Below are 14,995 nucleotides of genomic sequence, written 5' to 3'. Positions count from 1 at the left end.
TAGAATATTCTCTTTAGTATCATATCTTGAAACTAGCCGTTATAACTCCGTCAAAAGTACTCGACCTCGGCCTCGACCCTTGTCGACTCCTCGACTTCGGCCCTCGTTGATTCTTCGACCACAGATTTCGCCGCTTCTTCGGTTATATCGACAAACGACGACTTGGGAACTCTTCTTCTAGTACTATCTTGGCTTAAATGTGACACCTTATAAAGTGAGTATAAGAGTCATCAATTGGCTTGTAAGGGCTTTCACGTTTGGAGATGTAATACTTATCCAAATATTTGGATTAATTATCCATTAATCACTTAATTAACTTGTTAATCTTCTATTAACCAATAATTAACCAATTAACCACATAAATAAGAATTATTTCAAATTACTTAAAATACTACTCACTTTTAACATACCTTATACACCTTACTATCATGGTCATATGGTACCTTGTATGGTACTAGTCCATAAATACAGGGTATTATAGCTTGGACCGTATTTTATCCCAAAATATCAAACTTCGATGAAACTCATTTCTTCGATTCACTTACCCTCTCACCTTCACGAATTTACTTATCACTTGTTTAGAATAACATAATGCTTATAATTTCAAAATAATCTCATTTCCGAACTTATGTCAATTAACTTACGACGAAACTTTTAACGTACGAAAATGCAGAATGTAACATCTCATTTCCGAGCTTTCATCAATTTACTTATGGCATACTTTCACGTATAAAAATATGGGGTGTAACAATTATAATGTTTTAATTAAGACATCATCTCATTTTTGTTAGATCCTCTGTAATCAAAGAAACTCGGAGTCGTTTCTTGACTCGGACCTTATTCGGGCTTTGGAAGTTGAACGATTTGAGCAATGTCAAAATTTATGCTAAGGCATTGATGATGTATTAAGTTCGAGACACAAGTTATATATTCTAAGTCCTAAGCAGAAGCAAAATACAGAAAAAATTAAAGGACGCGATGTATAGCCGAAGGGTAACTTCTTATATTTATCAAAACTATTTATAGAGGCACGAGAAAACGGCCCCAGAATACAAAATATACAAGTGCAGAAAAACAAAAAACTAATACAAAACTAACTAAGGCATTTGCTGCCTAATCTTCATCGGAGCCCAGGTCGCTATCTGACCTCTTCGGGCTGATACTTTGCTTCGGTCTCGACTTTGAATCTTTTGTCCTCCTCAATCTTGGCTGCTATGTCGACATCACCGGCCTATATCTCCTCGAGAACTTCCCTCTGAGATAGCCACTTCACATACTCAACATTCATTATAATAGGGGCTTTGCTATCTTGACATCATCCTTATACTAGGCCAACATGTCCTCGCTTCCGAGACCTCATTCGAAGCCACCTCTAATATAGACTTCAGTGTAGTATACTCTTGGCCGAGAGCATCGCGCTCTGCAATAGCTGAGGCAAGTTGCACTCGGAGTTCCTCATTCAGCCGAGACCTTTTGTCGGACTTTTTCTTTCATCACTCAGAGGTGCACTTTGGTCAATGCCAAGTCCTCTTTGGTGGCATCCCGCTCCAATGTTGGGCGATCCATTTTGCCTCTAAGCTCATTAGTTGAAACCTTGACATCGTCCATTTCGGAACTAAGCTGGTCGATCAAAGTTATTTTCTCTTGGACCTGCGAGGTTGCGATGTTAGCATTGGAGTTTAGCCTTTCGTTATCAATCTCGAGAACCCTTACATTTCAACCAGAATGGCATTGTCCTGTTTTGCTTTCGAGGCCTCCTTCTAGGCTTTTTCCAGTTCGGCTTGGAGGGCAGAGCGGTCGGCCATGTCCCTAAGGACTTCATCATTTTGCTCACTAAGAGCTTTATATATATCTGTTTGTCGGACCTGCTCTTTGAGCTCGAATTTGAGATGACTCACCTCCATTCTGAACCAATGGAAGCTTTAATAATAAAGCACCGAGGTTTGAGATATAGAGAAAGAAGATCGTTAAGGCAACAGGAACTCATTAAGATGGAAAGGGAAGAAGGTATACCCGATTCAGCGCCTTCTGAACCTCAATGAAAAGGCTTGGCCCGTTTACCTCGTTCATCTTCACTTGGTCTTCTTCAGTTACCAAGGAACGGAGATAGCTGGTCACTCCGACTAGTCCAGATAACATGCTAGTATCTTCTGGTACTATGAACATGACCATCTTTTTTTTGTTTAGGGTCCACACTCGGGGCAGGAAACTACTTCTCGAGCTTTGAGCTCAAACTCGGCCCACCTGATCCCAGTTGTACGACCCTTTTCGGAGATCTCCAAGTACCCATATCCAAAGTAATCCTCCAACATGCTGACGTCCACACCCTCAAAAAACAAGTTAAGGGCATCATCCACAACCCGGGACATTTCGGTCGATTTCTATTCGACGGCCCGAGATTCATCTAAAATGGCCTCCAAACAAGGCAGTGACTCTAAAATGTGGATGACGACGTTGCTTTCATATGTGTCCCTCCTCGGGACCGAAGGGGCTTCTTATGGAGCAGCATCCATGCGTTCGTCTTTGGTCCCCGAGCTAAGGATAATTCAGCCCTACGAGCATCTCCCTATGAGCATCTCCCTCCGGGGCCACCAACTCTTGGTCGGCATCGATCAGCTTGTCAATGACGAACTCCATGTCCTCGTCATCCTCGGGAAAATCCTTGAACCGATGAAGAGCTTCAGAATCTGGGACTCGAGTGCCTGAAGTCTTTTTGGTGCTATTTCTTACCCTGAGAACAATCCTTTTTCTCTTCTTGGCCTCGGCAGGAGCGTCCGAAGAGTCATGGGATATTTTCTTCTTCTTTGTTTTTTCCTCCATCTTCGCAACAGCTTTGGCAACGGGTTGTAAAGAAGCGGAGGGTTTTGTATACAGGGTCGAGGTCACGGCATCGGCGATTTCCAGAAGTTTGGTGGTCTTAGACAAGCTTATGAAAGAAGGACTTAGCCATGATAACAACAGAATAAAGAACGACTAAAAAAATTCAACTAGAAAAAGATACTCACCGTGAGAATGAGCCTCCCACTTCCCCTTGGAGATCTTACGCCACTTGGAATAGATGAGCTGCTTGCATATATCCTCGACCCACTCCCTAAAATGCGGGACCGCGTTGGGGACTCGGGGGATAGTTGTATATCAAATAAAATATGTCATGAGAATATAAAGTAGGTACAAGAAGGGAATTTGACAACTTAAGAGGAAGTAAACTTACGATTTGGGCTCCACTTCTATCAACCTCGGTCTTGTCTTCATCTATGCAGGAGAAGGGAGCTTTCTTTGCCCGACGGGCAAGTTTGATTAACCCCCCTCGGAAGATTTGGGGCTATAAATTCGGAGTGAGTGATCGATTGTGAACCGATGCTCTTCCATATTGTTCGTGAAATGACATAGAAGGGTCACGGTCCTCCAAAAGGATGGGTGAACTTGCCGAGGCAAATTTTGTACCACTTGCAAAACTCGAGGACCACCGTATCAACAGGACCAAACGTGAAAGGATAAGTGTAAACACTTAAGTATCCTTCCACGTGCGTCGTCATGTCATCGTCAGGACTGGGAATGACTATGCCCTTGCCTTCCCATTTACAGTCCTTTCGGACAGCCTCGAACGTCTCCTCGTTAATGGAAGAAACGTAACTCCGCGCCTCCTCACCCGGATCCCCTTGTGCAGAGGCTTTCTCGACTTTAAAGCCATTATCTATGGAGCATCCGTCGAGGATAAAATCTGTAAGAGGAGGTCCCGGGGCTACTACCGGAGGCACTACCTCGGTGCCGGCGGCCGAGGAAGAAGTCGTCGATGCGGTATTTTGGGTATCGATTTTGAAGCCTTTCGCCATCACTGTATGGGAATATGAAGATTTGAAGGTTTGACATAAAGATTTGAAGGTTTGGAGATGAAGTATGAAGATATGAAGATGTGAAGAACAGCTTATGAAGATTTGAAGGATTGATGAACAGATGAGGCTACAAAAAACTCGAGGCTAACTAAAAGAAACTTGAAATCAGAAAGTTAAAAAGTGAAAATAGGAAACCGAAACTTTTATAGGGAAAGAGTAATGAATGCATGATGTTTCAAATTCGGTAACTACCGAGGATGATCAACCAACGGCTGACACATGTCGAAAATCAGAACGACGGGACTAATGGGACGTTTCGGTTCGTCAACTTGCTCATGGTGTGCAAGAGAAGGAACGGGCATCAATTAGTCACTTCTCATCGCTCATATAATCTACTCTCCAAGAAGTGATGGGACTATCTGTGTACAGGTAAAATCGAGGATAGAGTTACCTCCGATTTCTCGTTGAGAAGCGAGGAACAACGTTACTCGTTACAAGCTCGAGTGAAACCGAGGGAACCCGCAAATCGGAACCAGGAGCGGATAAATGATACTTCGGGAATCGAGCATGGCTGAACCCGGAGAGATTCCAGCTCGAGCGGTTCGAAGAATCGAGGGTAAAGGGAAAAACGATTTTTAAAAAAAAAAGACAAACAGAGAGCCGAAATATCCACTATCAGCCGGATATTATAACGCGGATCACGCTCGGTATTGGCTGTAAATCGTGTTTTCATGAGAGAAAAGGAAGGAAAGGATTGTTATCTTATGTAGACTTGTATTACGGCTAAAACTCCTCTACTATATAAAGAGGAGAACCTTTACATTTTTTGGTCACTGTTAGCACGGATATCAAAGCAATAAAATTTATTTTAGCTTTTAGCAATTGTCTAAGTATTCTTTGGTTGTTCATTGACTTATAGCCTGTTTGGCCAAGCTTCAAAAATCAGCTTACTTTGAGAAGTATTATTTTCCAAAAATAATTTTCTTAAGTACTTTGGTGAGAATCAATTTGTGTTTGTGTAATTAATTTGAAATGTACTTCTTAGCCGCCAATTAAAATAATATCGACAAATGCCAAAGTAGGGGATTGTCAAAATAGCTATACATCATGATCCATGCCATGTGAACAAGTGAATCAATTTTCCAACATACTGTGAAAATGGTAACTTTTTTCCAAGTTAACGCCCAAAGATTTCAATCCAGTTTCTAGATAGTATGAAAACTTTTATTTACTTTGTCTTTTCTTTGGCCAATTGCTTCTGGCATGACGCGAATTAAGAAGATTTACCGAACGAACACTTCCACATAACCATTCAATCGAATACCAGCAAGAAAAAGAAAAAGCAAAATCTTCTCTGAGAAAAACTTCATCAGCAAAGGCTTAAACTCATGCACAAATTAATCTTTCTACTTTAGGGATAAATTGAATTATGCTATTTTCTAAGCTGCTTTTCTTCTTTTTACTTCTGGAAGCTGAATCCCATCATGAGTAGTATTATTATCCTTGGGTGCCTCCTCTTCAGTATTACTAATCCTTTTTCTTTTAAGAAAATTGACAAGACCTCCAAGACAAACATCGGCATCTTCACTCTTCATAAGTTCCTCAGCAACCTCTGCAGGGGTGACTTGAACACCTTCAATCAACTCTTCTATTTCTCGAAAATACCCCTGACGAGTATCGTGGATTTCCAAATAATTAGCAGCCAACACCTTAAAACTTTCACTTGTTAAGTACGACATGTGGATGTGCATGTCCATTCGTCCAGGTCGCAACAGAGCTGGATCAAGCCTCTCTTTGTGATTTGTGGTAAATATAATAACCTGCTCATCTGCACTGCTTGACCATGGCCCGTCTATGAAGTTTAATAATCCACCAAGTGTAAGCTGTAAAAGGAGGGGGGGAAAAGATCAACATGTCATCACAGACTTATAGGTTACGGGTGTGAGCCGTGGATAACAGCCATTAATGTACTGATGCTTGCATTAAGGTAGGTTAACTACATCACACTCTTAGGATGCGACCTTTTCCCGAACCCTGCGTAAACACAAGATATTTCGTGCAACTTCTTTTTAACATGTCAACACAAGTGAGGGACTAAATATATCCTCAAAAGCCACCTTAACAAGCTAGTTATAATATGACCAAAATCTTCAGGTGCGTATTAATTACTCCATCTTATATGATACTATTAATATTTTATAAATTTTTGAATTATTAACTATAGTGACTTATAATTTAATTTTTCAAATTTATAAATTTTATTTTAGAAAGTTGGAATAATCTACATTCAAATTCACACAAGAAAAATTAAGTACTTTGACCCTTGCTACTCTCTCACTCTACATAGTACACACATACATATTAATCGTAGTAGTTAGTCTCTATATATGTGCATATATGTATACCCATGATAATTTGAACTACTAGTACAATATGAAGGATACTATAGTTAATCACCATTTAAATACATGTTCCAAAAATAAGGTAAGGAATTTGGGTGACGAGAACACTAACCTCACGATCTCGTGAACGACCATATTCAGCATGATTAGTGCGATTTTGAGTTCTCTCAGGCAGATCCACGCTGCAATCAATGTCTTCAATGACAAGTATAGACCTATTCTTGGTGCTCAACAGCAGCTTTCTCAAATCGGAGTCTCTCCTTATATGAGACAAGTCTAAATCATAAATATCAAATTTTAGATAATTAGCTATTGCTGCAATCAAACTTGATTTTCCTGTCCCTGGTGGTCCATACAACAAGTATCCTCTTTTCCAAGCTTTTCCTACTCTCCTATAAAACTCTTTCCTCTTTAAAAACCTATCAAGATCCTCTATTATAGCTTTCTTCAGTGCTGTTTCTAATGCTAGTGTCTCAAAAGTTGAAGGGTGCTCAAGGTTGACGGAATCCCAAAGTATAGAATTATAAGTTGGACCATTAGCTAGAGAATTCAACTTGACAACCTTTTTCTCATCAGACATGACTTTGGCTTTTTCAAGTACAAAAGGGATGTAACAATTCACGATTTTTTCCTTGTGTTGCTTTTTGAAGCTTAGCTCAAAGTAAGTACGTTTCTCAGAAGCAAAATTACCACGACCAGAATCACCGTCTTGTGAGAAGTTCTTTGTGCCAGCTTCGTGAACGTACCTCCAGACCAATTGAATCCCTTCAAAAGAATCAGTAATTTTTCCACAATTGCCGAATTTTACGTTCACGTTTGGGTCTTTAGGTTTTTTGCTAACTCTGAAACGTTGAAATTCGGGGCTGGTTTTGGCTGACAAGTAGATTTCAGCAGCATTATAGACTTCGTTGATAGCTATGCCATCTTTTTCTCCTATAACCAGAGTTATGTTTGATGAATGAGGACGATAATAACTACGAATTTTGGAGACAATATAGTACTGGACTTGACGAGGAACCACTTGATTCAGCATTGTCTTTAAAAGGGTTATTGAAGCAGTCATTGAGGCATAGGCCTGGAACATTGACGAGGCTGAAGGAATGCTTGACAAACTCGCCATCTTAATTTCCACAAACCTTTTCACCACTTGGCAAAAGCAGACAACTTCCTAATACTTGCATGAACTATTAATACTAGTACTAAATTTTACTCCGACACCTACTGCCAAAGGGAGAAAAAAATTCCTTTTCTACAAGGAATTGGAAATTATAACGAGTGAGATCTTTGAAATTGTAGATGGCTTCTAGATTTTATTTTGGTATTGATTTTGGTGTGGTCTTTTTGAAAGAAAAAAGGAATCATTAAAATCTTGGGGGGGGGGGGGAACCAAGGTTGAAACTAGCCAAAAGAGTAGTTTCCAAAACCAACTTAATTTAGATTTTTTAATCAACTAAGGTAAAAGAATTAAATAATGCTAAAGGCGCTTTGTACTCTTTGTAAACATGGAAAGGACAACAAAACTTTATATGAATAAAGGAAAAGGTTAGTATACTCCGTAAATAATAAGCGATCTCAGCCAGGGTGGAGGGGGAAGTTATAGGTGTGCTGGTAAGCAAAACTACCGTTGGATATATTAAATGAAGTACTTTATAGCGTCTGACGCTGACACTTGTCCTATTACCTATACCCCATTGTATGAGCTCTAAAGTTTCTATAAAAGGAACCAAAAGTGGTCCAAATGGTGACGAGCAGAAATCCATGATCGTGCTTTTAGTAAAGGCAAAATATGCCTAGTGGGGCAACATAAATCCATGAGAAAAATATGAAGTATATTCGAAAATGCCACTTTGTTTCCATTCATTAAATAAATATATTGAAGAGAGGTTTGAACCAAATGAGGTCAAACTACAACAGCATTAGCATGCGAATCTTTTCCGTATAAAGTTGGCACTTTAGATGTAGAATGCCACCGTTTTGATTAGGATAGGCGTGGGCTTTACATAGTGCTATCTGTGGAGAAAGATCATTTTGGGTTCTCAATCCAAGCCTAATTCCAGGTCATCTCTCTTTTCTAGTATTGTTATTTCAACATCACAAAAGCTGGCAATATGCTCAAACTGAGGCATCAGAAGAAAGGTTAATTTTTAAAAGAAAAAATAGCATTACATGGACAAAAATGTACGCACCCGGACAATATTTGGTTGAAGTTGAGTCTTGACTCTACTTAAAATCTGAAGAAAGGTCATTAATAATTTTAAAGAAAAAGTATTAACTGCTTTATTCCAGCCAAATTAGTGGACAGAAGAAAGATTGGGCTTACCAATCATCCCTTAAAACTTGTAATGTACATGCAAGAAACCAGTTTACAACAAAAAGAGCCAAATATAAACATGATTAAACCATAACCTGATATTTCCTGTTTATTATCAGCGTCCAGACGCTTATATCAATACACTTGCATATATATCATCATTTTGAAAGGGACGTTAGCCAAATGTCAGAAGGTACAGATTTGAGCCTCTCGTAAAAATTTAAAGAAACAGAAGCACCATTCTGATCCCAAAGCTATCCATTGTACACACCAATTTGAGCCAATAAAGTTTCCTTTCTTATGAAAGCTTACCAGATAAATTAAAAAATCCACTTTGGAAGAAGCCCCACCGATAGTTTCCCAAGGACACCACTAGGTAGGAGAAGCTGACAGCTAATCCCACCAACCCCTCTGAACCTCTTACCTCCTTTTTCAAACAAAACTACTAGTTTAAACTGCCAATCTTTTTATAATTTAGCAAAATATTTTGTAATACGAAATTCAGTTCCTTGCATTCATTGATGATCGAACATTAACAACAGATGGGCAATGATCTACAGAAATATTTGGTGGAGTTAACTGTCTACACGCAATCTCGCCTTACAAGCTAAATGAAAGAAGAAACTCAGGAACGAGAAACAAGAAATTAATCTTTCCTCAGATCCATTTCTTCCCTACGAATGCGATCAGCATTTAATACGACTATCTCCAGCCTGTCACCCTGCAATTAAGCGGAGCAATAATATTCAGAAATATAGGCTGATGGTAATTGTTTTTTCCTAATCATGTGAAACAAAGTTTCTCCCGTCAACTAATTATATAGGAAAAGACCACCTAAAACATTTATTTGTAAAATATGTAAAGCAGAGCCAAAGTGGGGGCTGGAGGAGAGGGGGAGAAAAAGGGAAAGGCAATTGGAAGTTTGGTCGTGCTTAATGAACCCAAAGTCCAAAAAGTAAACGAATTTGAATTTTACAACAGATTGCCTAAAAGGCATCATATAAATGACTTACAGTGTATATATCCCTTTCTGTTGCTGAAACGAAACATGTCTTAACTAAATCAATGGCTTCTGATTCAGAAAGTGGAGTAACAGCATCCTGCGGAGGTCATGGAATCTTCATTAAGAAGATAGCGTGCTTTTATCTTTCTCCTCATTTTTTAGGAGAATCTCCAATGCTTCATCTATGTAAGAGAAAATTTGAACAGATTAAAGATGGACCAAACCTTGGCAGGTAGCAGGAGAGGGCTGGGAGACTTCAGTTGGTTGTCCAGGAAAGGCATGATCAGAGTTGAACCAGAACCTTGAGAGCTGTAGCCAACCCTCTCATATGATCCAACAGCATCATATGTGAAGACACATCCCTTTCCTACAAGATTTATAGATGATATTATATAAGCTTCTTACCAGCAAAGACTACAAATAAATAACCTGAAGACAACATTTCCACCGATAATCGATTACCTTCATTGTCAAGGCCACCTAGAACATTGAAAGAATAGTAGGGGAAGAAACGTTTGTAGTACAGCGTGTTTGAAAGCAGCTGGCCCATAGCTGGACAGCTCATCTGCTTATTGTGCTGGTGCTGGTAGATCTATTTTCAAATAACAAACATCAGAACGTCATATCCGATATCTCATTTTATTTTATTTTTTGTTAAGAGGGAAACCCGCAACCGCTACACTTGGTGCGCACTGGGTAAACCTCCCCCTGTGTAATAGCCAGCAAACCACACAGGGGAGATAATCCGCACTAGGCAAGCCATGTGCGGCAGGCTCAACCCAAAAGGCATTGAGGGGGATTCGATCCCAGGTCATCCGTGTAGATGACCACCCTCCAAACCAACTGGGCAACCCCGAAGGGTATATATCCGATATCTCATTAAGATTGTAAATTATAATAGAGGATTGTAATACCACCAGATTATAAGGTGAGGCAAAATTACTAGTGATTGCACCTTTACTTTGCAAAATTAGACAAAATTAAGCGGCTTCGAAATTACTCCTCCTCTCATCCCATGCTTCAATGCAAAATGGTTTACCATGGTGAATAACATTGCTTTTCTAAGATTATGTAAATATATAAGGGGAGATGGTGTTCAAGGATCCTGATATAAGAATTTCATTGCATTAGTAAACTATTATTCTAATAAGAGTTTAAGCTGCACTTGTCTGCTCTACAGTCATTGGACTAGTTTTTATTTTTCTTTGTAGTCTTTTACTTTAAATACTCGCTTTTTATAATTCCTAAAAACCCAAATACAATACAAATTGGATCAAATTTAACTTTTCATTCACTCACTTATGGGCTAATTCTTTGTTAAAAAGTAAGCCAAACTTCTCATGTAATTATATACAAACTAGCTATGAATCATATCCTGCGTTAAGCAAACACCAGACGCAACCCCAAGCAAGTCAATTTTCCCACTTTTTCCAATTTGCAAACCATACATACATTTTGGCAATTATCCATGGAACTGTAACTATTAGTTCCACGGAATTGTAATGCTTTTATCTTACATTTGATGCGGAGAGAATCAAAACTGGAATAAAAAAATTCAGAGACAAACACATTGGCTTAAACATATCATAAGCTATAATAAGTAATCAACTCAAATCAATTATTTTTAGAGAAAGATATTCAATTCATTTCATAATACAATTAACACTTAAGCAGGGAACACTAAATTTCCACATTTAATAAAGATTTTTGTTTTTGGTATTTGAATTTTCTATATTTTCTACAGTTATTTATAAAGTCATACAACTAAATAAAAATGAAAAGTAACAACTAAAGAAATATTAAAAAGAAAAACATTATACAGTTCATGCTTGTGGGCAAATGAATTTTCAGTCTAATCCAAAACTTCTTCTACCATATTCAATACCTTCGTCAGTCCTTTCCCCTTAAAAAGAAGAAAGAAAGAAGCAAAACCAGACCCCACAACAATGTCTCAATACTGTACTAGCCGGGGTGGCATATGAATCCTCACCTTCCATTTCGCTTCATTCGGGCAATTTCATTTCAACAACAATAAGTATGCCTCAGAGTCCCAAACAGCATGGTCTATTATATTTTACTTTTTCCCCCTAAATTTGCATGTGGATTATAGGTCTTTCGAGATAAGTTCCTTCCATCTGATGTAGATCTATCTCGTCCCTTTTTAATACCTTCTATCACCATCTTCACACCTATGGACCAATCTAGGGATGTCAACGGTTCGGTTCGGCCGGTAATTTTATAAAATTTGTACCATACCAATTTTTCGGTTATTCTATTATGTGTAACCAAAATTAGACTTTTCGAAACCGTCACAATCATGTCGGTTTCTCTTCGGTATCGGTACGGTTCGGTTAGTTTTCGGTATTTTTTTAAAAATCATGTAAAATTCACCGGCAGAAGTAGAATGCAATAACATATGTTCTTTTATAGGATTTAGCAAAACTCTCTAGACATTTTTACTGTTTAAAGGGTGGTGAATTAAAAAAAATGAAAGATGGCGAGAGTATAGATCCATCAACTATTCTGCAACAACGTAAAAGAAACCAAGCAAAGGCAAAGAAAATATAAATCACACGAGTGGAAAGATATTAAACAAGCTGGGACTCAAAAATAAAGTCTATAGAAGATTAAATATTCAAAAAGGTAAATCTAAATTATATGAAAGGAAACATATTCAATATATTGTAGATTGCTACTCATAATCGCTAGAATACTTTGTGTCTTGCTAATGAAGAAACTTGAAATAACTTAGTTTAAGTAGAAGTAGCATAATAGGTTTTAGGAATTAGTATTTTGAGTTTAATTACTTGTTGGCTTGTAACAATTTTCATAATTCCAAGGCCCAAAGAAAAATTTAATGCATTATTATTTTTAAACTTACTATATAAATATATTTTTCACATGTAAAATTTATTCGGTACGGTTCGGTATTTTTTCGGTTTATTTTCATAGAATAAAAAACCTATCCTAATTATCGTTGCGGTTATAGATTTATTACGGTTTCTTTAAAAGAAACCTAAAAATCGATTCGGTGCGATACAGTTCGGTCGGTTTTCGAATATCCATTGACACCCCTAGGCCATTCTACGTAAAACACGACCAAACCATTTCAAACGATTTTATCTTATTTTAGTGCTAATTGGATCTTTTGTTAGATTCGGTCTTTTCTGATCTTGTATTTTCTTTAAACGCGCCCCCAAAAAAAAAAAAATCTGCCAACAATCATTTCCTCCAGCTAAAGAAAATTTTAAATATTATGGATCAGACTATGGTCTCTATTGCTGTCTTTCTACCACATAATGCAACCTTTTTTCATCTAATAAAGCAAGACCTAACAATCAGTACTGTTGTTCTCAACAAGCTCATCTGCTCCCACATGAAAAGATCAGATAGCACAAACAGGTGAAGCACACTGAAAGTGAATACGACGACAGCTTACATGCTCCCTACCTAACTGTCTGAAGAAAAAGGATTAGCAAAAAAAATCAGTATTTTACCAGATGCCTAGCTGCCAAAACCTTTTGCAAAGCTCTCACGTCAGCTTGAAATCCTGAAGATGCCAGCACACATTTATCCGCTCTACATAGTCAGATAGTGAACACACAAGGCTGGTGTATTAGAAAAGGTTTGTGTGTAAAGATAGAAGGAGAAAAGTCAATTAGTATCATGACATAAAGTGAAGAAAATTACATGTACGGCATACCCGTTTCATTCATTCTATCATGCTACAACTCATAGGCGGAGACCTGATATCTAATTTTATTGTTTATCCTGGAACTGCAACCATGGCTGCACTCTCTCTCTCCCATGGCAGAGGCACATATAGGCTAGTGGATTTCTGAATCCGCTTCTCAAAAGGATTTACATATGCATGGTAGTAAGCAAATATAGTTTTTAGGTACTAAAGGTCGAATAAATTTTACACAGAAGGCAAACTGTGTTGCAGAGATCAAGTGGGTTCAAAAGAAGCCACAAGTTTGAACTTGGTATTGCCTCTTGCTAAATTTTATTTTAAGTAGTGACCAAACCTCATCAAGCAAACAAGTAAAACAGGAATGCAAATAGTCCATGCATGGTTCATCAAAACAGAGAAACGCAACCCACATTTGCATACTGATCTTTTGTACGCTCCCTTTTTCTCCTTTCCCAACCAGCACTCTCCCACCCCTTGGTCCAGCCTCCTCTCCTTCTCTGATTGTCTGGCGTCACCTAAATGAGATTAGTTCTCTTCTTTTCATTTTATTATAATGTTAAGTAAATAGTTATGGCTTGAATTGTGATGGCTCTTTGTTAGTCTGTTTTTTTTTTAATTTAAATGATAGTTTGGTTCATTCGCTTGATATGGAAACAGCAACAATTTGAATAATTAGCTAGCAGTTTAAATAAATTTTTTGCTAGATATTTACTATGTATTAACAGTTTACTCATATTCAACCAAGACAAAGTAACTTCATTTTATCCAAGTTTTTAAATAAAGAAGGAAAGAAAGAGAAGGCGGACAGTTTCTTTAAGACCACATTATTAACAGAAAAGGTAAAGCCACTTGCCATATCCCGTGCCACTCCAATTGCTACTAATGTTCTCCCCTATTCCAAAGCTTATGATAAAATTGTGCAGTGTGGAAGGACTACTTTTACTTTCTACCGGAAACACCAAACTAACTAGGCTCTCAATTACCAATCAAACTTAATTTATTGAGATTGCAATGCATTGACTCTAACGATCAAATATATAATAATAATAATAATGCAGTATATAAGCTGTTGTTAGCCTACTCCGTAATATTAACCAGCTCAACGGAACAAAAAAACAAGTTAGTAATTGAAACAAAAATAAAAATAACGTACAGTTTAATGATCTTGGAGTAATCGCGAGTAAGAATGCTGTAGCCAGTGGACATGCGAGTATCTGCTGCAATTACACAGTAATCTGCTCCTGCTACTGCCACGCACGTTCTGCAAAGTGGTAAGAATAGGACATAAGCACCGACATGGTCACACGGACAAAGGAAACAATAGTAATTTATGAAACATTACCCGCCATTGTTGTCATAGGGAGACCAGTTGGCTTGCTGCTTCGTCATGGTGATTCGTTGAGTGAGAGAGAGAGAAGAGAGAGAGAGAGAGAGCTAGGGCTGGAGAAGAAGATTGAATTTGAAGAAAGAGGCAAGATCTGATGATTCGTCTTCAACAAGTCATCGACGCTACGCAGTAAGATGGGCTTATTATTAGAAGGCCCTAGACTACTTGCTGATTAGGCCCAATATTTGTCTGTACAGTTTTTGCGGTCTACTTAAAAGTGGGCTCATTATGGGCTTATAATGGAGTATCTTTTCAGGTACAACAACAACAACAACAACAACCCAGTAAAATCTCACTAATGGGGTCTGGGGAGGATAGTGTGTACGCATACCTTACCCCTACCCTGGGGTAGAGAGGCTGTTTCC

The 14,995-nt window shown here is 38.2% G+C and overlaps 2 protein-coding genes across 2 annotated transcripts; both read right to left on the bottom strand.

Moving 5' to 3' along the window:
• Positions 1–6,072: 6,072 nt before the first annotated feature.
• Positions 6,073–7,552, bottom strand: LOC104103476 (AAA-ATPase At5g17760-like). Its single transcript, XM_009611386.4, has one exon. The coding sequence runs from the start codon at positions 7,353–7,355 to the stop codon at positions 6,294–6,296; it is 1,062 nt and encodes a 353-aa protein (XP_009609681.2). The 5' UTR covers positions 7,356–7,552; the 3' UTR covers positions 6,073–6,293.
• A 1,440-nt stretch (positions 7,553–8,992) lies between these two features.
• LOC104114249 (proteasome subunit beta type-1-like) lies at positions 8,993–14,753 on the bottom strand. Its single transcript, XM_009624640.4, has 7 exons — positions 14,586–14,753; positions 14,397–14,504; positions 13,047–13,128; positions 10,012–10,141; positions 9,774–9,916; positions 9,560–9,646; positions 8,993–9,267 (listed from the first exon to the last, which is right to left on the bottom strand). Exons 1-7 carry the CDS (start codon positions 14,630–14,632, stop codon positions 9,193–9,195), a joined length of 672 nt encoding a protein of 223 aa, XP_009622935.1. The 5' UTR covers positions 14,633–14,753; the 3' UTR covers positions 8,993–9,192.
• Between the last annotated feature and the right edge of the window lie 242 nt (positions 14,754–14,995).

The sequence above is a fragment of the Nicotiana tomentosiformis genome, chromosome 2, assembly GCF_000390325.3.
Source record: "Nicotiana tomentosiformis chromosome 2, ASM39032v3, whole genome shotgun sequence".
Lineage (NCBI taxonomy): Eukaryota > Viridiplantae > Streptophyta > Magnoliopsida > Solanales > Solanaceae > Nicotiana > Nicotiana tomentosiformis.
Note: the sequence above shows the minus strand (reverse complement) of the source record. Positions and strands in the feature narration are given on the sequence as shown.